A 26158-nucleotide genomic window follows, 5' to 3' on the forward strand; every position below is an offset into this window, starting at 1 on the left:
ATACTAAGCCCTACAGGTTGTCTGGTCACCCTATGGAGGCTTGGCCTCTGTAAAAGCAGATTAAAAAGGAGGTGATACATGAGCAGTAATTTTGTTTTGTTTTAAATAATAGGGTGATTTATTTCTGGCTATAAAAGAAAAACAAGCTCATTAAAGAGACCTTTGCAAATACAAAACAACGAAGAGAGGAAATAATCCTACTGCTTAGAGATAAACCCTGTTAATACGTTGTATTTTGTTACCAGGTTTTCTGTTTTACACACACACACACACACACACACACACACACGCATGCACATAGCACATGGCTCTCTAGCCTTTTACTGTATCACAGAATCTCATCATCTTTCCTTATGCCATCAAAAACATCACTGTAAACACTGTTCCCAATTTCTGTCGAAGGGACACACAACATTACTTAGCCATTCTGTAACTGCTGGACATTTAGGTGCTTTCCAATCATGGGGGGAAGTGGCAGAGTCGGGATAGGTTGAGTCATTCCCCAGCTATGAAGGGTGAGGGGGCCTCCAGTGGAGGGGCCAGCAAGGGCAAAATGTGGTGCCCATGGGGAACTAGATGCACAGCCCGTGTGAGTCAGGCCACAAGCTATTCTCTTCAGGGGTAAGGAAGCTCAAGTTCAGAGTTTAAGAGACTTGCCTGAAAGTTTCCTAGAAAATGATTTGAATGGTTATTCATCCTCTTTCCCCCATGTCTTGGTTTGGAGGCTCCTGATAGTAGGAAGGGAACCCTCGAAAAAGGGGGCCAGGGGCAAGGGGAGCGACGTGAAGACGGGACGGGGCGGACGGCGACGAAGGGCACATGTGGAACTGAGCTGAGCCCCACCCCCGTGTGGGCTCTCTAGGAGCCTCTAGGCTGTCTCCAGGAGACCTCCCCACCAAGCTGAGGTTCCCCAGTTAAGGGTGCTAGCATTCCACACCTCAGGCTGTGCTGGCTGCTGCCTGAGGGGCTTTAGAAGCCACAGCCCTGAGACGGAGCCGTGAAGGGGCCAGGCTTTGGTGGGGTCTGCTGTGTGTACCAGTCATCACAGCCAGGCTGAAACCAGAGGGGCCTGAGAAGCTCACGGTCATGTACACCCGGAATCTCCGTAGGCCAAGGGCCAACACAGGTGTGGCTCCAGGTGACGGGGGAGCACCAGGAGGGATCTGGGAGGGCTTCGGGAAGACAGCGGTGCCAGACCCTTTTGTGGACAGACCTCTTTTCTTTCCAGATCACTTCCCACCATTTGTAATCACACATCCATGTGCATATCTGTAGAACACCTGTCTCCTCCATTCTCTTGAGTGCTTCGAGAGGACAGAGGCCTTGCCCACCATGGCACCGCCATCAGCTGCCGCACAATGAGTGCTGAGTGTGTGTTTGCCGAATGAAGGACTAGTACGGGGATGCTGGTCCAGGGGAAGTCTGCCCTTCCAGCAGAGTCCCATGGCCAAAACAGCCTCTTTTTTTTTTTTTTTTTAAGATTTTATTTATTTTATTTGACAGACAGAGATCACAAGTAGGCAGAGAGGCAGGCAGAGAGAGGAAGGGAAGCAGGCTCCCTGCTGAGCAGAGAGCCCGATGCAGGGCTCAATCCCAGGACCCTGAGACCGTGACCTGAGCCGAAGGTAGAGGCTTAACCCACTGAGTCACCCAGGCGCCCCCCAAATCAGCCTCTTATAACCTTCTACATCACAGCCAGACATTCATACTGGGTAGGTCTGGGCTTTAAGAAGAGAAGGATACGGAACTAAACACACCAAGGGAGGGAGCAGAGAGGACATGCGTCGGTTGGTTCTGAGTATGAGGGTCTGAGATGCGGAGTGGGAGGTGTTTTTGCTTATCACTGAGACCTCCTCAGCATCAGTGACTACGTCCCATTCCCAACTGGAAGTCCGAGACTATCACACCAGAAGTGGCAAAACGCTGCCGGTCGTTGTGTATCACAAGGACCATCGAGGCTTCCTGGTATGGAAGTTAGTATTTTTTAATTATTTTTTCCCCCAAACCCAACAATCCATGTTGACAGCAAATCCTCATAGAGAACCTATTAAAAGAAATTGTAGTAAATCAGAGATGCTTGCCCTGCCTGTCTGGCATTCTGCTGATTGCATGCCTGACGCTTCCACAGTAGCTCCCTTTGGTGCAACCCTCCATTTGATTCAATTCTACGGGTAATTATTGAGACTTGACAACGTGCAAGGCAATGTGTTAGGAGCCTCCTTCCACGGCATCTTCCAGACCGAGAACACAATTTAACTCACAGACAGAATAAACATGCACGACTGAAGCTCAGAGTGAATGAGGCCACAAGAAACGGTCAAGACCATTCAAAGAAGATAACATTACACCCAGGGGACAGAGTGTGGGACAGCAGGTACCACCCACTTGTTCATCGGTTGAAGTATGCATTCAACAGCATTGCTGGCAACTTTCCTGGGCCAGGCACTGTGCTGGGTCCTAGGGTCAGAGGGATGAATAAAACCCAGCCCCAGCGTATAGCCTCGTACTCTGTGGATACAACAGGAGTATCACTTAACTCATTTGGCAGTGTAAATCAGTGTAAATCATCTTCTCAAAGGAGATGCTTTATTTTCTTCTTCAAGGAGAACTAGGGGTTTAGTAGATGTAGAGGGAGCAAGGCGTATCAAAGAGCAGGAGACAGGAGAGAAAACACGTTTTCATGAAGATTGCCAGAGAGTAATGTGTCTGTGGGGTGTTAGAGAGTTAAGCCAAAGGCCAGAACATGCAAAATGTAGATTTAATCCTGAAGGCAAAGGGCAGCCATGGAAGGAAAAGAAAAGCAGAGTTTTTCAAGTTTGCAGGATGTCTGCAGAAAGTTCCCAAGTGCGTCTATATAAGCATATGCCTTCCTGGGATGTACCACCATCAGGCAGTCTGAGCTGGCCTGGGCTCTGGAGGAAGACAGACCTCAGCTCAACCCCAGCTCTGTCTCTGGTTTAACTTTCCTTCCCTCCTAAAATGGGAATCATAACACTTAGCTCACTGGTTTGTAATGCAGCTTCGATGAAATAATATCACACCAAATGCCCGGCATCGTGGAACATGTCTTCGCGCACGTTCGGTGCCTCCCGACCTTCTTCCCAGCGCACTGGCATTGTGTGTAAGCAGAGGAGAGAAGGACTGATCAGGGATGGCCTGGGGAAATAGAAATGACTTTAGCAAGAGCTCAGAAACCTAGCTGGAGGAGATTTTAATCATTCCCTTGTCCTGGGTTTCAAACAGATGAAGAGAGACAGCACAGAGAAAGAGGGAAGAGAAGTCCCATTAGTGCTTTATGATAGAGAGGGTGCTTTGGAGCAAGGGACAGACTGAAAGTGCCCAGACATGTTGGAGAAGGAATATCTCAGGGGTTTTATAGAGCCTGGAACGTGGACACTTAGGAACAGGAAGAGCTCTCTGGTGATAGGAGTGGGGGTGACAATCATGGTGGTCCTAATGCGCAGTAATGCTGCTGATGACAGTGACTATGGGTTGGATGAATTTTCAGAGGTGGAAAAAAAAAATAGTGCTCAGTACCCATAGCATCTGGATTGTGGCGTCTAAATAATAATTCCTTCACAATCCTTGAAGAGAACACAGGCAACCTCTTCGACCTTAGCCACAGCAACTTCTTCCTAGACACATCACCAAAGGCAAGGGAAGCGAGGGCAAAAATGAACTACTGGAACTTTGTCAAGATAAAAACTTTTCCACAGCAAAGGAAACAGTCAACAAAAGCAAAAGACAACTGACAGAATGGGAGAACATATTCGCAAATGACATATAAGATAAACAGCTAGTATTCAAAATCAATAAAGAATTTATCAAACTCAACACCCAAACAACAAATAATCCAATTAAGAAATAGGCAGAAGACATGAACAGACACTTCTGCAAAGAAGACATCCAGATGGCCAACAGACACATGAAAAAGTGCTCACCATCACTTGGCATCAGGGAAATACAAATCAAAACCACAGTGGGATACCACCTCACACCAGTCAGAATGGCTAAAATGAACAAGTCAGGAAATGACAGGTATTGGTGAGGATGTGGAGAAAGGGGACCCTTCCTACACTGTTGGTAGGAATGCAAGTTGGTGCAGCTGCTCTGGAAAACAGTATGGAGGTTCCTCAAGAAACTGAAAATAGAGCTTCCCTACGACCCAGCAATTGCACTACTGGGTATTTACCCTAAAGATACAAATGTAGGGATCTAAAGGCGCACTGCATCTGAATGTTTATAGCAGCAATGTCCACAATAGCCAAACTATGGAAAGAGCCTAGATATCCATCAACAGATGAATGGATAAAGAAGATGTGGTGTATACACACACACACACACACACACACACACACAGGAATACTATGCAGCCATAAAAAACCCTCGAAGTTTTGCCATTTGCAAGGATGTGGATGGAACTAGAGGGTATTATGCTAAGTGAAATAAGTCAATCAGAAAAAGACAATTATCATATGATCTCACTGATATGAGGAATTTGAGAGGCAGGGCAGGGAGGCCATGGGGGAAGGGAGGGGAAAATGAAACAAAATGGAACCGGGAAAGGAGACAAACCATAAGAGACCCTTAATCTCAGGAAACAAACTGAGGGTTGCTGGAGGGGAGGGGGGTGGGAGAGATGGGAGAGATGGGATAGCCGGGTGACGGACACTGGGGAGGGTATGGGCTATGGTGAACGTTGTCAATTGTGTAAGATGGATGAATCACAGATCTGTACCCCTGAAACAAACAACACATTATATGTTAATTAAAAAAAGAAAAAAATAATAATTCCATTTCCTCCCAGAAGGAATCAGAGCTCCTCAGAGAAATGACTGATTCTAGATCCGAGGCAGAAAATATGTGAGATGAGCCTGGAACATCTTATTGCCAAAACCCATAAGCTATGAATTTTCACTATGTAGGGTCCTATCAAAGAGGCTTCCACTGGCTAAAGACAGAAAAAATGGAGTGCCAATAAGGACAACAATGGCAATAGAAATGCATCAAATATATTTAAACCCATAAGTTAATAGTAAAAAAACTAGAGAAACAAAACACAGCATTTCTCCTTTTAAGCTGCCTCTGAAGGAGGTAGGTAACCCACTCATTTTTAAAACTGGTAAGTAAAGGGAAAGAAAATCTGACATTGAATGATGATAGAATAAATGAACTAGAATATAACATTTGGAAATCTCGAAGGAATTAGTGTAATGATCGTCAATGGCTCCCCACAAACGAGACACAACCAGATGTAATATCTCTCCTTCCCCTGACCTCCAAAGAGACAAACCACCATCAGTTCTAGATCTACCTGCCAGTCTTCAAGAAATACAGGGGTCAGAGGAACATGTTAACTGACACCATTAAGATGCAACTGGCAAGACCTAGTCTGTGGGAAACTCCATAGGTTTCTACAATACAGAGGAATAAAAGAGATGTGAGAAAATATCACCCAATCGCAACACATGAGTCTTATTTCACTCTTGACTCCAACAAACTGTAAACATAATAAACAAATGAAACAGTCAAAAGTATGGGTCTGGACATTTCATAATAAACAAATGAAACAGTCAAAAGTATGGGTCTGGATGTTAGGGAATTATTAAATTCTCACCTGCAGGTAATATAATTCTATTTTTAAAAAGAATCCTTATCTTGAAGATCTATAATGAAAAATATGTACTGAAATGATCTATCTGGGATTCACTGCAAAGGAACCTTTTGGTGGGGACTGAGGGTCAGACGGAGGTAGACATGAAACAAGACTGACCGTGGACTAATCATTGTTCGAGCAGGTGATGGGCTCCCTGGAGTGTGCTACACTATTCTTTCTACTCTTGTATATGTATATTAAGAAGTTCTTGTTTGTGTTTCTGCCATGTTACATAAGAACTAGGTTCTGGGTGTAGGGAGCAGAAGGAACCGACAGACTTGTTTTGTAAAATAAAGAGGCAGATCAGAGCAAACAACTGAGCAGAAGGTCAGTCTAGAAAAAAAGGCAACTAATATAGCAAGCAGAGATTAATACTTTCAACATGATGACCACATTATAAAAATCCATAATAACAACCTATCAAAGCCCCCAAGGAAAGTTAATCAATTACATTATATGGCAATTTATATGAAGGAAAAAATATGTAAATATTGGGGCACTCACCCCCATGGCTTGGCCGGAGGAAGTGGGGCAACAATGGGACACCTGTCAGGACCCCCTCTGCACCTTCTTACCCTCGAAGTCTGCTCCCCCTACCATCCCAATCAATCAAAGGGCCAACACTGGCTCTTCTTAGGACCCCGGGGGTCAGCTCTAACTTCCAGAGCCCTCAAAAACACCTGCTTTCCCCCCCTCAGAGTTGCTATTTTTTCTGACTGTCGACACAGATGCTTCCCAGAGAGTAGAAATTAGTGACTCTAGGGTGTAGACATTCGTCAGTTGGGCTGTTAATCCGTGATGAAAGAGCCCAGGGAGGAGCCACATCTTCCCTAGCCAGCTTCAGGAGAGCCAAGAAGGCTCACTCATATGGCCAAAAGGTGTTCATGGCTACTCTTTTCACTCCTTTATTAATTATGGTCTTTCCAGAACCTAGATCCAGGGAGCCACACTGATATTAACCTTTAACCTGTCAAAACCCATGCGGAGGCTTTCCAGCCCAGCCATAAACCCAAACATGTGAATGGTCACACCACGTCTAATCTGGGCGGAAATGGAGTGGAAAGTCTTGCCAAGAACTTTGCATGCACGTCAATCAAACCCATTTCAGTCCTTGTCTTAATAGATTTATCCCAAACTATTTGGGGAATTGGAAAGGCCCATTAGGCATTATTGATTATGAGCTCTTCAAGGAAGATATCTGTCCTATTCATATCACTGTCACTAATGAGAGTCACAACACCCTCTCCAGTCTGGCTATGGAGCTGGCTTAGGACAAGCATTTAGCAGTCTAATTGCTCGCCTGGGGCCAAAAGCTTCTTTCTCCACGTTCACAACACACACTTAGATTTAGTCTTAACGCAGGAGCAGAGGGCAGCAGGCAGCGCTGACTAGCACTCCTTTGTTTATTCATTTCTTTGTCTACCCTCCTCTCGTCCCCCACCCCTAAACATCTCTCTCTCTCTCTCTCTCTCTCACACACACACACACACACACACACCCTCCCTCCATAGTTACCTCTAACAACAGAGCGAGGCTGAGGCAGGGCAGGTGGATATAAACAACGTTCAGAGGCAAAAGGAGTGGACACCTCCCATCTCAGACGCCCCAGCACTGGAGAGGAGCCCAGAGCTGGCCAGAGCACCCCCAACAGAGAATCACCCCCTGCAGCCGCATGTGCAACTTTGTCCAGGCTCTGACATACCTTTAGGGCAGAGAGCCCCACAGCCCATGGTCCAGGGTGTCAGCCACAAGCATGGTACTTCTGCCCAGAGCTCACCACTCCCTGTGACGGCCCACAGCCCCCTGCCGTCAGGCCAGTTTTCAGAGGTCTGGAGATGTGCGGAGCTATAGGATCTTTCCAACTGTTTCCTGAGGAGAATGCTGCCTGCTGGATGCCACTCTCGGCTTGGTGCATCAGTCGAAAACAAGTGGCTGCCTATATAATTTAATATCATGCCACGGGAGACTCATGAACTTGCTGCAAAGCAAGCAGGATTCTGCCTCTTGCCTCTTGGCAACTGGAAATCCAGACGGCCTGCTTGTTTCGGCCCGGCCTGGCTCTGCACCTCCAGCCACCCATCGGAGCTGGGTGCGTGCGGAGGCCAGGCTCTGTGTTTTCTTGAGGTCACCACTATGGAAAAGGGAGCCTCATCTGGGGTGACCTGGAATTTCTTAGTCCAGCCACAGACTCCAGGTGAGAAGCCTCTCCTGAGGCAGGCTAGGGGCTACAGCTGGGTGAGCCCAGGCTACCCTGGACACAGGGCAGCCATGCTGTGCCCTCAGCCTTTTTTCAGTGGTTGTGGGGAACCTGTCCTTTCAGGAGAGGGAGCCTAAACTTATAGTTAGATAAGGAAGGTTAGATGAGGAATTTAGGTAAGTTCTAATCATGAACTTAGCAACTTGTGTTGAGAACAAGAAGAAAACTCTTGAATTTGAGTATTGGTTGGTCATATGGCCCTTTGAATTGTTGGCTGGTTGGTCTAATCCAAAGAGCTGCTGGGGCAGGCGCATGCCCCGGTGCTGTGCACGTGTGTCACTTACAGATGAAGCAGGGAGACGTCCCAGCGCTGGCACTGGGCTAAATGGATTCCCCAGATCCCGGGACCAGTTCATCTGTGCCCTGACAGAGTTCTGCAGAGACAAGGGGCCAGTTCCCAAGATGCTGGATCCTGGGAGTCTCGGCAGGGATGCCTATCACTGTGGTCAGTCCTCCAGGACCCTTGCCCCAGCGGGAGGGGAGAGACTCAGCAGGGAGACAGAGAGGGTCTTATGGAGCATCCAGCCGAGGGAAAAGCCCTGGGCTGGAGGGAGGCACCACAGCCAGTCAAGCAGGGGATTCTAAACTTCCTGCTCCACTGGACCCCGAAGACCAAGGTATGGATCCTGCTGGGAGACAGTGTTGCAGCTGTGCTCAAGGATGCTCAAAGCTCAGGAGGGCCAGATGCCTGAAAAAGGCTGCAGGTGCATTTTCTAAGGCAAGGTGCTTTGTGCTCCTAAATGAAGGGAGGGGAGTTGGGCTCGAGGAACTTGTCCAGACCTTCTTTTGTGGTCCCCTCTAGCAGACTGGCGGCTCCAGACTGTGGAGGACATGTCGTTTAGGGGTCACAGGGAATAGGAGGCTATCTGGGGTACTTTCCCTCTTGGAAAAGAGTAATCCTCTAAGGTCCTACAGACCCTTTAAAAGCTCTGGAAAGAGAAATCCTGGGATATAATTACCATGCTACCCATAATCATTTAAAAAACGGGGCCTTTTACAACCACCAGCTTTATGATTATCCTTTAGGAAGCACCATATTCTTCAAAGAGCCCAAACCCAAAAGCCACAAAGTATGCGAATTTAGCTAACATTTTTGGATTCATAACGATCACGTGGCTGGCATTCGACTGACTCGCACATATTATCTCATTTAGTCTATGGGATGCAGAATTTATAAAAGCAAATTTATGTCATACCTGCTGCCTAACACATCAGAGTATGTAAAGGAGAAGTCTAGAAATAGCACTGCAGAACGGGACTAAAAGGTTTTGATTCACAGCAAAGGAAATTTAATTAAAGCATGTAATGTCAATTACTGTCATTCATAATCACGTTATACCTCCCAAGAAATAATACAGATAGAAAAGTCTAGAGTTACCTGCCTGTTTGATGTAAATAGGATAAAATTATCTAAGTTCTGAAAATATCCAGATATCAGAAGAGAAAACAACAAAAAAAAGATTTCTACCTAGTGTCATGTGTCATCAAACTTCATTAGGAAGGGACATGAGTACTCAGCCACAAGAGAGCCCATCTCTCCTCTGAGACCAGGTCATAACAATTTTCCAAGGTGCCTGGAAATCTGGGGTTTAACATGGCCATGACTTTTTTTTTTGGCTGCTATAAATACATGCTCCTGTTCATTCTGACAAGGCCAGGAGAGGCCAGAGTGGTTGCTCTGGACCCATCTCCACCACTTTTAGGTCTTAACATGGTGATGAGGACCAGACCGTTTTGTAGGGGTAGCTTTGAATTCCAGTGGAGGCAGGAATCTCAAGAAAGCACCAGGGCAGAGAGCATCCGTGGGGCTCTAACACACCGCCACTGCATTCCCTTGTCCTTCGATCACTAGTGGTAGATCCTGGGCTAAAGAGTGGGGTTACTCCAAGGAGCAAGAAAGCAATAAGGTCCCTGCATTCGTAGGGTCACAGTGCTGTGGTGGAGATAGGCACTAATTATAAAAATGTGCAAATTCATAGTTACAAGGCAAGCTCCATTGAGCCCCAGCTTCTGCGTATCTGAAGGGGGTATAATAGGATATCTATCCCAGGGGCTTGCGGCAAAGATGAAACGGGTCAAGATGTGCAAAGCCCTTGGCTTTATACATATGAAGACAAGTCCCATTGCTACTACTAAGACTATTCTCATTCCTGAGTGGCCTCACCAGTTGCCTAGCTGTGTGACCTTGGGTCAGTTACCTAACATCCTCATGTTTCACATCTCCTAGCCGTAAAATGAAGCAACAGTAATTCCTAACAAAAAAAGATTAAATGAGTTAATTTGTAGAAAATGTCCGGGAAATGCCTGACACATAGTAAGAGTTTGATAAATGTTAGTTGCTAGTGGTGACGTCGGCTCCTAACGTGCTTACAGTCTATCGCAGGATTTCTCAATAGAAGCACTACGGACGTTGTGGAACGGATAATTCTTTGTTTTGGGAGGCGGTCCTGTGCATTGTAGGGTGTTTAGAAATATCCCTAGCCTCTACTCACCAGATGCCAACAGTATCCCTCCACTCCTGCCCTAGTCGTGACAATCAAAAATGTCTCAAGACATTGACTAATGCCCCCAAAGAGGAAAAATCGCCCCCACAGAGAACTACTGGTCCAGCTGGAACATGTAATGGACCAGGAGGAAGGGAAACAGTGAAGATCTAGAGTCCGTGGTCATGAAGAAAAAAGCAACAGGAAGTCAATAAGGGAATCTGTCCTCAGAAAGTCAGCCAAGGCAGCTTAGAAAAGAGGCCATAAATAGTGCTCCGTGACCATTTTGAATCTATGTTCCTTCTGATAAATACAAAATCACTTTATTGAGATTGGAGATTTCAGAACAAATAAACATCATGACTAAACCCAAATTAAAGCAACTATAATATACCAAAGATCATTTCCCATTATATACAGTTCCCTTCTTTCACCAAAGACCTGCTAGAAGCTCTTGGCTAAGTGTCACCCTACACTGATTTAGACAAGCTGGGGAGGGAAGAAAGGGAAGGGGCCAGGGAAATGGCCCCTGAAGGGTCACCCCTGAAGAACTTTGGAGCAATGATCACCCCTGAAGGTCACCCTGAAGAACTTTGGAGCAATGATCTCTGACATCTGTGGAGGGGAGTCCAAATTTTAACCAGTGATCTGCCTCCAAAGAGGTACAATGTCTGGTCCACCTTGACTCCCAGCTGCTGCATCCCATCTCATTCCCATGACTGAGACCACCAGACCCTCCTCGGTAACTTACCCTTGCTCAGTTTTCAGGCTCCACCTTGACCTGAGGCTTTCCTGGGCTCCACAGCACCATCCTTTGACCCCAGTATGGTGCTTCATTCCAATACTAAAGGCAGTCACATTGCATTACCCAAGATCTTATGGTTGACCTCCTGCCTTGATCCCTGTCCCAGAATCTGCTTAGCACATTACCCCAAGCCCAAGTACCCCCACCTAGAGTTAGGCTGCCATCTGCTTTTCTGCCCATCTGAGCATCTTCCCTTCAAGCTCCTGCTGCTGGACTCAGTATACCCATTGGGAGAGCCTACTGTTTCACTGTGGACCCTTCACTGATGCCGCTGTGCTGGGGTGGTGCTCAGAGATCGCTATACCCCAAGGTGGCCAGACCATATCTTCACTGTGAGCATGTGGACCAGTAATCCGAGTGCACCGAGGAAAGAGTCAGATCCACGTCCCATCCCTCCCTGCCTTTCTTGTTCTGTTGCTGGCTACTGGCTATGCCCCCGTATACCCAACAGAATCACATTCTCTGTGTCTGGTTATCACTATAGTGTGGTGGATGAATCAGACGACAGCTCTGCCCAAGTGACTCAGGGAAGATGTGGACCCGTGATGAACCAAGCTCCTCCCATTTGCTACGCACCCTATCAGGTGAGGGGTGGAGAGGAGTATGGATACTTACCCAGGTTTATTCTGCGCTATGCATTCATTTATGTGCTTTACATACAACTACTTAATTTTAACTCCCAAATGTCCTAAGAGATAGACACTGTCAAGAATGTGTTCCATATGAGGAAGAGGCAGTAAGGTACCTGAAACGCGGTCCTGCTGAATTCAAAACTCTTGCCCGTTCCCTAACAACCAGGCCAGTATGGTCTTTGGGACGCACACCTGGAATTCTACAGGGTTTCTATTTTCTCTTTCTTTCACCTTTTATTTATTTATTTACTTATTTTAAAGCTTTTATTTATTTGAGAGGGAGAGAGAGATAGCAAGAGAGAGCACGAGTGCCTGGAGAGGGAGAAACAGGCTCTCCACTGAGCAGGGAGCCTGATATAGGACTCAATCCCCAGACCCTGGGCCATGACCTGAGCCGAAGGCAGACGCTTAACCAACTGAGCCACCCAGGCACCCCTCTTTCACCTTTTATAAATTTTCTTAATATACATGGGATCCACTCTCAGACACGGCAACTGAACTCAGAGCACTCACACCACCTGTCCTCAGGATCCTTCCTCAGATTTGCTTCTGCTGTGAAAATTCAGGGGCCAAGCACTTTATTCAAGGTCACAGAGAACACGAGCTGCAGAATTCCACACTCTCAAGGGGTCTCCATATAAGTACTTAACGTCGACAGAAGTCACTGCCCCAGACAAGCTACCTGGATTTCCCAGTGGAAATCAGTGCACCCCAACAGATGCAGACCTTGGAGTTCAGCAGTGTGCTCTGGCCTCTCTCTTCCCGCTGGGGACGAGAGGCATGCCAGAGACTGCAGTAGGCCATGCGCCAGCCGCCTGTTCATAGGAGGCACACGGGGTTTGGTATTTGCAAGTTTCACATTTGCGCAATGAACCCTCCCCCAGCCCCTCCTCCTTTTAACAGATTATCATTTAAGGCATTAAAAATACCCCCAAAAATAGACACTAGAGATGACATTGGCTTTTCTCCTCAGCGAAGGTAACTCAATTGATCTTGATGTGAATGAACTTGGTAAGATTTTATGGTTAAGTATGTACTGCTACATTCAAGGACTTGAGAAACACACAGAAGGAAGCTCACCACCTGTTAGCACCAGGCACCTGGGCATTCATCCGTCACACTCAGGACACAAGGAACAGAGACAGAGGACAGAGGGTTCTGCAGACGAAGGATACAGCACCACACTGGAAGCAGCCCCCATCCTGAATGGAGATCTACCTAAAGAAGCAGCCAGCATTGACCCCAGAGACCATCTACAGAAGACCAGAGTCAGAGCCCTGTTCGGACTCTTCTTATTTTTGTGGAAAATCTGGCTCCATTTAGACTGCCTACACCCACAATAATGCAGCAATCTGCCAGACACCATAGAATACACTTTTACTATAGGAAACCAAGGACTAGACAATTTAAATTTTTTTTTCAAAGATTTTATTTATTTTATTTGACAGAGAGAGAGATCACAAGTAGACAGAGAGGCAGGCAGAGACAGAGGGGGGAAGCAGGCTCCCTGCTGAGCAGAAAGCCCAATGCGGGACTCGATCCCAGGACACTGAGATCGTGACCCGAGCCAAAGGCAGTGGCTTAATCCACTGAGCCACCCAGGCGCCCCTAGACAATTTAAATTTTTATCGGATCCTTATTATTAGACAAAACTAGCTTTCCCATGACCACAATCGGTACTGCCATAGTTTCACTGTATTTTTTTCACTTAACACTTTAAATATACTTTAAAATTTCAACACTTTAAAATATATCTGCCCTCATCACAAAGTGAACATATCTGGACTTTAATGATAAAATATTTTATTTATCCTAGACTATTATATTTAATCATTATATAATTGTTGGCAATTTAGGATGTTTTGCTATACATACATATATATGTGTATATACACACACACACACACACACACACACCACAAAATTGTGGGTGATTTTGGTTGTTCTGATCTAGCTTAAACATATATATCTATATCTCTCTCTATATATAATATATATTTATTTAACTTATATTAAAATAAATATTTAACTAAGTAACCAACATGGTCTCTTTAGGACATAGTTCCAAAAATGGATTTACTGAGTTAGGGTGGGGGACTGTTTTTGTGATCTGCGTTCCATATCATCACACTGTTTTCTAGGAGGACAAAGGAAAGGAAACTTATAATGCCTTCTGCATGCATGTCTCAACAAAGCCCTGCCCATGTTCTATTTGGTAGCTTTTGTTTATTTTTGATAATGTGATAGGTGTGATATGGTAACTCAAAGCTGTGTTAACCTGATTTATTAAAATCCCTCCCTGGGATTTGCTTGCAGTGAAGGTTCCGCTTGTGTAAATCGTCTACTCCTGGCTTTGACCATCTGTCCAGTGACATCTTGATGGTGCCCTGTAAGCTTTATATAAAACTCCGAAGTGCCTGGGTATTAAGTTTTTAGCTGTTATATTTACTGCAACTATTTCCCCAATCTGTTGCTTCACTTCTCATCTCTTAGTTTTGTTGATTTTTGTTGTACAAAAAAAAAAAAAAAGTGTTTTCTTTTTTTCAGTGTAACTGAACCCATCAAACTTGTCACTGATAATTTCTACAATTGCTTCAATAGTCAGAAAATTGTCTTTTCTCAACAATTGGGATAAGTATACCATTAAAAAGGAAAAAAATTCTTAGCTTTTTAAACCATCTGGCATTTGTTGTGGGATAAGGATACAGTGACCATATTTTCTGAATCAGAAATTGGAGCATGTGATCTGACAAGTGCCAGTATTCTTATGGGCAAAATGGGACAGAATATTTGAAATTGAGACTGTCCTAGAAAATGGAGGACATATGGCCCCCGTATGTATGGAGCAACCTGTTACTTTTAAGGTGCTAAGCCAGGCCCTCTCTCCTCAGCTCTTGTCAACTCTAGCAACAGAGATTTTTCTCTCAAGGCTCACCTCACCTGAGTCCTGAGCCCAGCCTTACTAGGGGCTGTCAGAATGTCGGTAGGGTCCATTCTAGCAGAAAAAAGGATCCAGAATTAGTTATGTTTCTAACCTCTGCTGTTGCCCCTCTAGATCCTTCTCTTCATTCCTTCCCCTGCTTCCTGCCCACAAGGGGCTTCATGAATGGGCACACTGGCCTTCTACCTTCAGCTGAATTCAGATCCATGGGAAGGGCCCCAAGAAGACCAGGAGAGAGAGAGAGGAACTTGAGGTATTTATTTCCTGATTCCTGATTCTTGCTGTGGAGTCACCACGACCCAAGGACACAGGCTCTTTCTGCTGGGTGGCGCCCCTCATTCCATTTGTCCCGTCTGTGGATTTTAGTACCCACTCAGGCCTGGTCAGCTCTGCTGGACCCTTTCATGGTGGAAAGGATCTCTCAGTTCCCCTCCACTGACTGCAGGATGGCTCCACCGTGGACAGGCCACCAGCATTGCAGCCTAGCCGCTCACACCATCTTGCAGTCCTAATGCTGCCATTCTGGTTATATGCAGTCTCAGCTGCTTTCCCTTCCCCCAGGCCAAGGTCTTGGAATGCCTCAAGGTTCACTTATCCTGGCAACAGCCAGTGACTTCTTCCTTCAGGAACAACCTGAATGCCAGAAACTATATGATGCCTTCGGGACACTCCGGACTGGACTGCGTGTCATTATACATAAAGATGGGATCAGTCATCTGATGACTGGCTGATCCCATCAGCCAGCACTGGCTGATAATTATTAGCACTTCCTCTTCCTGGTCCCCCACACCTTCATTAGTGGAGTCTCATTTCGTCTTGGCCCTTGAACTTGGGCTCACGGTGCTATCTGGAATACCTTGCCATGCCTCCTTTTTCTGCTCACCCACCTTTAACCACAGCACTGCCTGATGCCATACTGCGCATTTCCACTGACAACCTGGATTCCACTTCTGCCAAGTCCATAGCACTTGGGAGGCAACCCTGATACACCCACTTTCCAGGGAAACTACGAGCACAGAGTCCAGGAACAGGAGGGTCAAACATGCCTCTCAGCAGCTGGCCCATGAGGCTGGAAGTGACAAACCCTGCGTCAGCTTGACAAGCACCCATGAAGCCAGGCTCAGGACCATCAGACAAGGCTGAAAAGGACAAGGCCAGTGGGAATGCGATCAGAGACAGTAACCTGGGCCAGAGACAACAGGCAAATGGTGATCCACGTGCATGAGAAGATCTGGTAAGGCTCTGAAGGAGACGCAGGGCTCAAGCTACAACTTGAAGGTAGAGGAGAGGAAGCATGTCTGGCAGCAAGATCTTCGGGAAAGAAATCAGCAGCCGTGGTGACTGTATTAAATCACTGTTGGCTGAGGGCACGGGTGGCGGTGGTGGGGGGGTAGGTAAGATTGTACTACACCTGCTCCTCTATGACAGCTGTACCCTGATTCCCTGGGGCCCAGAACAGGGCTGAGCAAGGGCGGCATCAATACATGCTATTTGAATAAAGAAATGAACAAATGCCCTTAACCCTATTATGGCCAAAAGCAACACAAACCACTTGGATACAACCATCCAATGGCTATGGAAACTGCCTTTGTTTCTTGCAGGGACCATGACACCTCCAAGGTGGGTTCTTGTCCCCTCAGGTCCTCATACTTGAGCTTGGCCTCTGGTTTCTTGGGGAGCCCCGTGAGGAGCTCAGAAGAGCTCAGGTGGCAGGCTGCACCATTGAGAACTCTAACCCGCAACGCTAAGCACATCTGAGCCTTGTGGGCTTTCTGTCTTGGGCCTGAGGCTTCTATCTGCACAGTGGCCAGCCTCTCCTCCCTTTCTAAGCAGTCTCAAGCTCCTAAAACACAATGTTTTCCCCTGCATTTCCTATACCTGTCTGGGGCTCCATGTATCTTTTCTTCAGACACTGACCATCCGCCATCCCGGGTAAGAGTCTCAATGTCTTCTTATTCATACCACTAATACAGTCCAACAGCTTACGTTTGCCTGATGGTTTACAAAGCTTGCCCACACGTTTTACTCAATTCTATCACCCTGCTAACCAGGTATCATGATCACCAATCGTTACTGAGCCTCAACTGTGTCGGGTCCCCCGGCAGCAGCACCCGGCACTACCCGAGGTCTAGGACTCCTTATCTTAATTCACAGTTGCTGCCTCTTTATTTCTTCTGACTCACTCTACAGATAGGGCCAAGCAGAGCTGATGCCCTCCTGTCTCTGTCATTGAGCCGGCCCATGTAGCACATGAGGGCACCCCTAGCCTACAGGGGTAAGTCTCCTTCCAGCTCTGAGGCTCTCTAGGATTTGATAATCTCACAACCCTTCAACCTGCTGGCAATTTTCACAAAGTAAGCTTTCCCCCCTATGACTGCCCCCTCCCCTCCATTTACCACATGCTGTTTGATGCTCAGCTACTACTCTCTGTTGTTAGAAGTTAGGCAGTGAACTGGAGAGCCATCGCCCATCTCCAAGTTCCTACCGTGTTCCGGAAAACGTGTGTCATATCGCACAAATGGAGGAGCTAACAGCAGCAGAGGAAAAATCACCAAAATGTAACTGTTTTGTTAAATCCTGCCTCCCCCAGCAGATTGGGTCAGTGACCTCTCTCTGAGTCACAAACGGCTTTCGAACTTATTCTGATATACATCTACAGGAAACGGAGCTTATGTCTTGTCTTTTTCTTAAAACATTTTTTTCTCATTCCCAAACCACAATTTATTTCCTTCTATATGGAATTTCTTGATAATACCTCAGGACAAAAATATACATTCATAATAGCTTTTCAGCTTCGTGGTGCAGGATTAACCAAAACCACTCATTTCAACAAGAGGCTGGAGGCTTTCAGCCAATTACCTTCAGAATGCATTCTGTGAGATTTAGCTGGGCGGTCCTCTCCTCATCAATTAAGTCATGGGAAAAGGCTCGGGATCACCATGATCTCACTTGGACAGTGAGCTGCAAGGAAAAGCATTAAAAAGAAAAAAAAAGTTTTCTACCAGAGTTTGGAGGCAAGGAGCTATTTTCATTATTTTTGGCATCTGAAGTATGGCAGATGGTCTAATCTTTTACATCTCTATATTCTGAACTCTATTCCAGAGGAAAAATAAAGAACCACAGTTTAGCAGAGGTCAGGAAGACACGTTTGTAACTGCAACCCCCACCTTCACTCCCCAAGACTAGGCCCCTATGGACTATGGCCATTGCTCTTTGGTCGCAAATTACAGACACCCCCCTCCCAAACACACACACACACATTTTCTCCCCTCTTCAAGTTAATTAATTAAAGGAGATTAAAAAAATAAATACTATAGTACGCAGAAGGCTAAAATGGTCCCTCAAGATTCTCGATCCTAATGCTAGGACTATAAGTATGGGAGACGTTATGCTCTGATAATGTTAAATTACACGGCAAAAGGAATTTTGCAGATGTAATTAAGTTCCCAGTTAGTGTAGTTTGAGTCAATCAATAGACTATCCAGACAAGCCTAGAGCCTAACCTAGTCACACAAACCCTGTAAGATGATGGAATTTTCTCCTGCTGGTAGCAGAAGAGGAAGTCGGAGAGCTGTGGGAGTGATTTGATGTGGAGGGCCACACGGCAAGGAGCTGAGAGGGGCCTCTTGGAGCTCAGAGCAGCCCCTGCCAGAAGCCAACAAGGAAATAGGGACTCCATCCTACAACTGCAAAGAACTGAAGATTGCCAACAAGCTGAAAGGAGTCTGGAAGTGAATTCTTCCCCAGGGCCTCCAGATAAGAGGCCAGTCTGGCCAATACCTTAATTTCAGTCTTGTGAGACCCTGAGTAGAGAACCCAGCCCACCCGGACTTCTGACCTACAGGACCGTGAGAGAATAAACGGGAGTGGCCCGAAGTTGTAAAATTTGTGAATTTGTCCTGCAGGAAGAGAAAACCAATACACAGCCTCAGACAACTCAGTGAGGAAACAAATACAAGTACGGCTGGGACACAACGGGAAAGAGAGAAGCCTTCCAGCCAGCAAAACCTTCTCTTCCCCTTTTAAGGACACCTAGGCTCTCTGCCCTTGGTTTCTCTCTCTCTCTCTCTTTTTTTTTTTTTTAAGTCTTTTTAAAAAGACTATTTTGGGCAGGTGGAGAGAGAGAGAGAGAGAATGCAGTCGCGCATGCGCTCGCGCACGCACACACGAGTGAGCATGGGGAGGGACAGAGAGAGGGAGAGAGAGAATCTCAAGTAGATTCCCTGCTGACCACACAGTCCAGCTTGGGGCTTGATCTCAGGACTATGAGATCATGACCTGAGCCAAAAGCCAGAGTCAGATGCTTAAACAACGGAGCCACCCAGGCGCCCCAGCTCAGCTTCTCTCTTGATCTTGACCGGCTGCCAGTGCTTACACATGATGAACATGGCTGTCAGCTCCAAGTCTGACTGACCCCACATGGCCAGAACCTATCAGTAACCAGGAAAATCACTTGTGTCCTTCGTTCAGATTCCTGAAGAAGAAGCTGGTCCCTGGTCCTTCATTCATCCAGCAAGTAATAACTGAGCACCTACAACGTATGAAGGATCATTCTAGGCGCTGTGGGGAGGCAACAATGAACCAGATCAATACCTCACAGAGAGTTCACGTTCTAGTGAAGGGGGAAGATGATGAAAAGGCAAGCCAACACACACGTTATGCCAGCAAGGATAGGTTACAGAGGAAAACAGAGCAGGGCAACAGCATGAAGAGAAACAGGAAGTGCTGTCTGTTAACAGGTAGTAAGGCCTGGTGGGAAGGGGGGGGGGCATTTGAACAGAGATTTGAGTGAAAGAGCAGGATATGCAAATACATGGCAGAGGAACATTCGGGAAGAGGAAGCAGAAAGTGAAAAAAGCTATGGGGTGGAAACGGACTTGCATGCATAAAGAGCAAGGAGGCCTGTGGAGCTGGCATGGAGGAAGTCAGGGGAAATGACAGGAAATGGTGGGAGAGACCGCATGGGCCAGCACAAGGAGGGTCTAGAGGCTGTGAAATGGACCTTGGAAAACCACTAGAGTTGACGGGGCTGGCCACTCTCAGATCAGGAACCCAAACAACGTCTAAAGCATGGCCTCCCAGGCCCGCCCCTTCAGCTGGGCCTCTGGGTGCCGCCATCCCCAAAGGCGGCGAGTCAGGTAGAGTCAGCCTTCGTGCCCCCAGCATAGCTAAGACCAACCCTGGTTAATCCAGTCATGTTTCAACCACTTTGTAGAGAGGAAGGCTGAGGCCAAATGAAGAAGTCCACAGGCAGTAATGATAAATGCAGTTAAGTCTGTGTGAAAGGCTGCTCCGGACAGACAGCTGGGCCCTCCTCCCCTCTCTCCTGCCATGTAGTTCTGAAGAAGAAATCAGCAGAGAGGTCCACTCCCCATGCATCCTTATGTCCCAGGAGAGGAGAGTGCATTAGGATATATTCAGCTCAGAAATCAGTAGTTACTCTTCATACAGTCCCCCTGGGACCAGAACTAGTGGGTGTCTCTTCTGCCACAGACTCACACCTGTCCACCCTCTGTCCTAAACACAGTCTGACCCACACAGCCCCTCTCTTTCCTTGGTCATGAGCCACTCGGGCTCCGCCGTGCCTACCCCAGCTGCATTCTTCCTCTTCGAACTGCCACTTCTCTCCCTTTTCTTCCCATCCTGGTCCACGTTTTCCTAGAACAGATCCCACAAACATTCACGGAGAACCGACCTCCTGACACTGTGCAAGGTAGGAAGGATTCAAGCTCTGCGTTCAAAATCTGATTCTGCCACCGATCAGCTGCCGTCTTTGGGGCAAATACCTCCATCTTCTGAGCCTCTTCTACAAAATGCAGATACCCACCTCGAAAGGTTATTCAGGGGTCAGGGATAATGGAAGTGAAGTCTGTGGAATGAAGCTGGACACAGAGTAGGCACTTAGTGGATACCTGCTGAACAGGTGAATAAATTCATGAATGGGAAAGTCTGAAGTCTATCTGATGATTGGATACTGAGGAAGAAACTAGAAACTAGAATGAATGCTCCAGCAGAAGTACAAGGTCAAAGAGTGAATGGGAAGCAGAGGCCATGCTGCTGTCTTCCCCTCTTTTCTTCCCTTTGCCTTCTCAGCAGGCATTTCCTAAATAGGCTGCCCCAATTCGCTTCTGGGTTTCAGCTTCCACGTCTTCTCTACACATTCTATGCACAGCAGCTGAATGGTCTCCTCCTTCCCGAAGGATCTTGGATGCCAAGCATGGCCCTGATGCTCCTTTATCTATAAAATACATCTACCACGCTCTGGATCCACCATCCAAAACTAATTCCATTGGATTCATGAGAGCAAACCTTCACTGAGCACCTACTGTATGCAAGGCGATGTGGATACAGAGATGAAAAGGCCATGGTTTCCACACAGAGTTCAGATTCTAGTGGGGGAAGCCAACAAGATGTTCGGTGCCTACAGTAGCCTGATGTCCACGGGGCAGTGGCAGCCTGAGGGCTGATTCGTCTCTGCTGAGGCCTTGGGGTGTGGGGGGAGGTTGGGGAGAGAATGCTTCTTGGAGGGAAGGGCCCAGGAGTTGACCTTTGAGAATGTATAGGCTCTTGCCTGGCAGAGGAGGGGAGAGGACATCCTTCCTCTACCTCATTTCTTCCTTCCTAGGGACCTTTTACCTTATTCCTCTAGAAGAGTGTTGATCAAGCAATCTGAAGAAAAGGACTAGCTTCTTTCTTTTCTTCTCTCTTTTTAATTTCCACATCATTGGAGACTGATATTTTGCAATATATGATAAAATAAGTTACCAAAAAATGTTGAAATAACACACACAAACCCAAGCACATGGACTGCATGCTCAGATGCTGCCGCAATGTCAAATTGCTATGGAAGGTTCTACAGTGGGGGCAGCGGCATGATGGTGAGAATATGCTTAATGCCACCAAACGCACTTTAAAAAATGGCCACAATGGTAAGATTTAGGTTGCTTTATTTTACAACACGAAAAAGTTTTGCTTTCATTTTCATTACATCCCAGTTGTAACTTTGGAGTTTTGGAGGTTTTTTTTTTGCTTTCAATTGTGTGAAACTACGATTTCTAAGGGGAAATATATATTTGGTCTTCATCATCCCCCATCTCTGGCACAGAGCCTCTAAACCCTTGGAATTTCCTAGGTGATAAGAGCAAAGTTCTGATAGCAAAACAAGCCCCTTTCAACCACACCTGAATTGATGTTAATCAAGGGACTTTTGGAAAGCCCCAGGGATCGGGACTGGGTTCCCTGGGGAAACAACCTTGTTAGAGGTTGGCACTTAACCCCACCCCATGACCTCTGGGAGTGCGGAGAAGCTGGAGATTGAATGAATCACCAGTGGTCAATGATTTAATCAATTGTGCCCATGTAACAAAACCTCCAAAAGCCTCCCCCCAACACACACACACACACACACACACACACACTCAGGACAGGGTTCAGAGAGCTCCTGGCTGGTAATCGCAGGGAGGTACTGGGAGAGGTGTGCCCAGAGAGGGCATGGAAGTTCTGGGCCCCTTCCCCCACAGCTTGCCGTATGCCTCTCTTTCATCTGGCTGGTCCTGGGCTATATTTGCTTTTTTTTCTTAAGATTTTATTCATTTGAGAGAGAGAGAGAGCATAAGCAGGGGGCAGGAGAGGCAGAGGGAGAAGCAGACTTTCCCCTGAGCAGGGAGCCTGACATAGGGCTGGATCCTAGGACTCTGGGATCATGACCTGAGCCTGGGGTAGCCGCTCAGCTGACTGAGCCACTCAGTGCCCCCTACCCCACCCCAGTTATATTCTTAATAAACCAGTAATCTAGTAAGTAAACTTCTTTTCCGATTACTGTGAGCCACCCTAACAATTAACTGAACTCGAGGAAGGGACTGTGGGAGCCTTCAACCTATAGTCGGACAGTCAGAAGCACAGGTGGCATCTAAAGAAGGGGTGGAGGATGGGGAACAGCCTTGTAGGACTTTTCCTTCCCAACCTAGCCCTGTATGTCTTCAAATCAGGTTCCGATTCCTTCAACAGTCTGTCCAATGCCTCCCTGGCTCCATCCTTCCAGTCAAAAATGTCTTCTAAATACGGAAGCTAAACAAATCTTCCAAAAACACAGTTTCACCATATTCTCACTCAAAAATATTCAGCAGTTCCCTGGGGCCTCTGGCATCGATTTTAATTCTCCCACCGAAGTTTAGCAGAAGCCTCTGACTATATCACTCATTACTTGTTTTGTGCGAACATGAAATTTCTGTTCCAGGCAGTCAAAGATCCTCCCAGGCCACTTGCCCCATCTGCTCTGGCCCACACTTGTCTCTCCATCTTCGGAACTCCTGCCGTCCACCATCAATGAAACCCGGGTGAGAGATGGTTACTGAACACACAGAGGAAGGGAATGGGCTCTAGCCGCACGGTGTGTGGTTTCAATCAGTCTGAGAGCAGGGACCACTTCTGCTCATGCTCTTCATTGACTCCTGAACCTAGTGTCATAAAAGAGGGATTAAGTGATTTTTGAAGGGCTGCCTTGGTTACGGGTTTATGGTTAGCCTAAGAGCATATGCCTCTATCAGCTCAATCAACCCACTGAACTAAGTCTAGCGAATCATAGTATCTTCCTAAGATGTGCGTGATCCCTAACCCGGGGAAGAGGAAGATAAAGTTATCTGCTTTGCCAGTGAAAATGCGGGGGTACAGCCCAGAGAGAAGTCAATTGCCCAAGGTCACACAACTGGTAAGAGGAGAGCATGGTCTGAAACATAATGTCTAAGATCAAACTCCCCGTTTCCACTACACACCCCAACTTTTGAAATGGCAACTCTTCTCCAGGTTCCAGGTACGTCCCATTCATTGCCCCTGGTGGCCTGTGAGATTGTGAACACCCAACGCGGCGCCTCAAACCCTCTGCTAATGCCACGGGCTTGCCCACCTGGAGCTCACGGGCCCTGACATGTGCTCTTACCGCCCAAATGAACACTTTCCAGTCCCGGGCCTCATGCCCATCATCTCAGAAGCAGACTGCTAAGCACTAGCCAGTCACCTGGGTATTTCGTTTCCCATCTGTGTTTAATGAGAAGGATCTTTCCAGAAGTGGCCTTTGGTAGGGTCCAATCCCTTCATTTCATCCCATGTTGCAGGATGAGGGTCTTGGCCGGGGTGGGGGTGGGGCAGGGGGAGCGGCAGAGGACAGGAACTAAGGAAGTAACACTTTTCAGGAAGCAGAAAGAAAAGGGAGAGCCAGTGGGGAAAATGGAACAGGGATTCAGAGAGCGGGGAGCTGCAGGAGATACCTATCACAGCTGAGGAAAAAGAGCTCGGACACTCCAAGAAGCAGACGGTTGAAGAGAGACGCTGTGAGATGAAGAAAGAAAACTGGGAAATTGGAGGGTCACAGGTAACCTTCGTTGGAGCAATTATGATGGCAGCAGAAGCCAGACTGCAGTGTGATGCATTCAGGGAAACAAAAAAGCAGCACTACCGACATTGGATGTGTGTCCGACATTGGATGAAGAAGGGAAGAGAAGGAGCCGACGGACTGCGGAGCAGGGCCGGGGGTGGCAGGGAGGGCTAGGGTAATGTTAGAAGCCAGGGGCTTGTCCCTAGTCATTTAGACAGATTAAGTGATTATCCCCAGCAGCTCTTAGCAGGCCCTCAGCAGGCTCAGGATAAAGGCGTGTGAATTGATTGAGGCTGGGGATTGCTCAGTTGAAGCAGAGAAAGAACAAGCCCAGTGGAGGTGGGGGCAGGGGACAAGGGAGGATGCTGGAGAATGTGGCTAGAGTCCACTACCCACCAGGCTGGGGTGAGAGGGGACCGAGGGTCTGGGAGACCAGACGGTCAGGAGCTAGAAGTCCTTACGTGGACGACAGGGCAGTCGAAGCAGTGACACCGAAGGCTACAGTCAGGGAAGGGAAGTTCAGAGGAAAAGTGTTGGGGATTCCAAACAGGAGCCTGGCAGCAAAGCCATGTGCCGGCGTGGACAGCACGGTCACGGGAGCAGAGAAGACAGAGGAACGACATGGCTGGGGGACAGACCAGTAGGGCACTACCAAGTTCACCAGGGAGGAAGGAAGGAGTGTGTGACAACACCTTGTGCCCAAGTCCTCGGTAAGTGTGACGCAGCCCCCAGGACTTTGTAAGCGACGGGGGTGGGCTGATAGGCACCTTTTAGGTTTCCAAGGGGTCCTGAAGGACAGTGAATTGCAAGTGTGCATGGAAAACCAGAGAAGCCTGGGAAGAAAGCTGTGTCCTGGAGACCGGCCGGGGTTTCCAGGGAAAACAGGTGAGGAATGGGCTAAGGGGTTACAGGTGTCTGATGTTGGGGGGTTTCTTGAGAGTAAAGCTAGGACTCCAGAGGGAGAGCCTAGTGGAAGAGTTGAGTAGAAGGGCCTGGCAGGAGACAGGGGGAGCTGAGCCGGATGGGAATAAGAAGAAAGAAAACACAAATGAGCAGAGGAGTGGGCCCCATCTTGTGTCGGGCCCCACATAAAGGGAACACAAGCCAGTAGACTACTCTGAGAAGTGGTGTCCATTTTCCAGAGGCCCCTTGCTCCCCGACGGGCTAATTCTGGCCCTCTCTGCCTTCAGACCTGCAAGAAATGAATGGGCTGGACCCTACCAAAGGCCACTTCTGGAAAGATCCTTCTCATTAAACACAGATGGGAAATGAAGTACCCGGATGCCCCTGTCACCTGATTGGGTTCCAGCAAGTGCCACAGAGAAGGACGACGGGCAAAAGTCAACGTGGGCCTGGCAGTGGTACACACACCAGAGGTGCCAGGAGAGGGGGGAGTGAGCGAAAACAAAAGGACTTCATTAAACCTAGTTTATTACTTTGGTTGGAGAATATTCCTCTGAGGGTTTAAAAAGGCATAAATGCCTTTATAATCCTAAAAAGCACGCCGTAAAGGAAAGCGCAGGCCTGTCCCAACAAGCCCCCTCTCTGTGCCGGGCCCATTCTGGGTAGCCAGCTCGTGCGTAAAGCTCACAAATACATTCTGGGGAATAACGAGGGTCTAGTTCTAATTAATCTGGCCCAGCCCGCAGCTGAGACAGCAATCGAAGCAACGGGAATGTAGAATTTACCCGCGCTCCTCCGGCCGCACAGCGCCCCTCACTTCCCTCCCGCAGGGAACATGGGGCTACAGAAGGGCCCCCTGGCAGCGTGGTGGCCTTGCCCCGTGCCTTTCAAAACAGGATGAAAAAACTGCTTACGTGGCCTGATATTTTCACTGGAGGGCACTTGGAAAAATCATAATTTGAGAGCGGCCTGCACACGAGTCTCGAGGCCAAGCGTGGCTTTATGAAAACCACAGAGCAGAGGGCTGACGGTGCTCAGACCCACGCACCATCGAGGTAAGGCAAGCTAGCTTTCCGCCTGCCTCCCATTTCTCTCTTTATTTTTATCTGTG

At 47.5% G+C, this 26158-nt stretch overlaps 1 protein-coding gene across 2 annotated transcripts in view; it reads right to left on the reverse strand.

Annotated features, from left to right (window-relative positions):
- PARVA (parvin alpha) overlaps positions 1–26158 on the reverse strand; it is a 172482-nt gene that overhangs the window by 84459 nt on the left and 61865 nt on the right. The window contains exon 1 of one of the 2 annotated variants that reach the window (XM_013055840.2): positions 17634–17661. The exons of the other annotated variant lie outside the window; for it this stretch is intronic. Within the exon in view, the coding sequence (XP_012911294.1) occupies positions 17634–17646 (13 nt within the window). The 5' untranslated portion in view covers positions 17647–17661. Of the gene's footprint in view, positions 1–17633; positions 17662–26158 lie in introns of those variants that run through there. 2 annotated transcript variants of the gene reach the window in all.

This window comes from Mustela putorius, unplaced genomic scaffold, assembly GCF_011764305.1.
Source record: "Mustela putorius furo isolate JIRA1106 unplaced genomic scaffold, ASM1176430v1.1 tig00003859_pilon_pilon_pilon, whole genome shotgun sequence".
In the NCBI taxonomy this organism is placed as follows: Eukaryota; Metazoa; Chordata; class Mammalia; order Carnivora; family Mustelidae; genus Mustela; species Mustela putorius.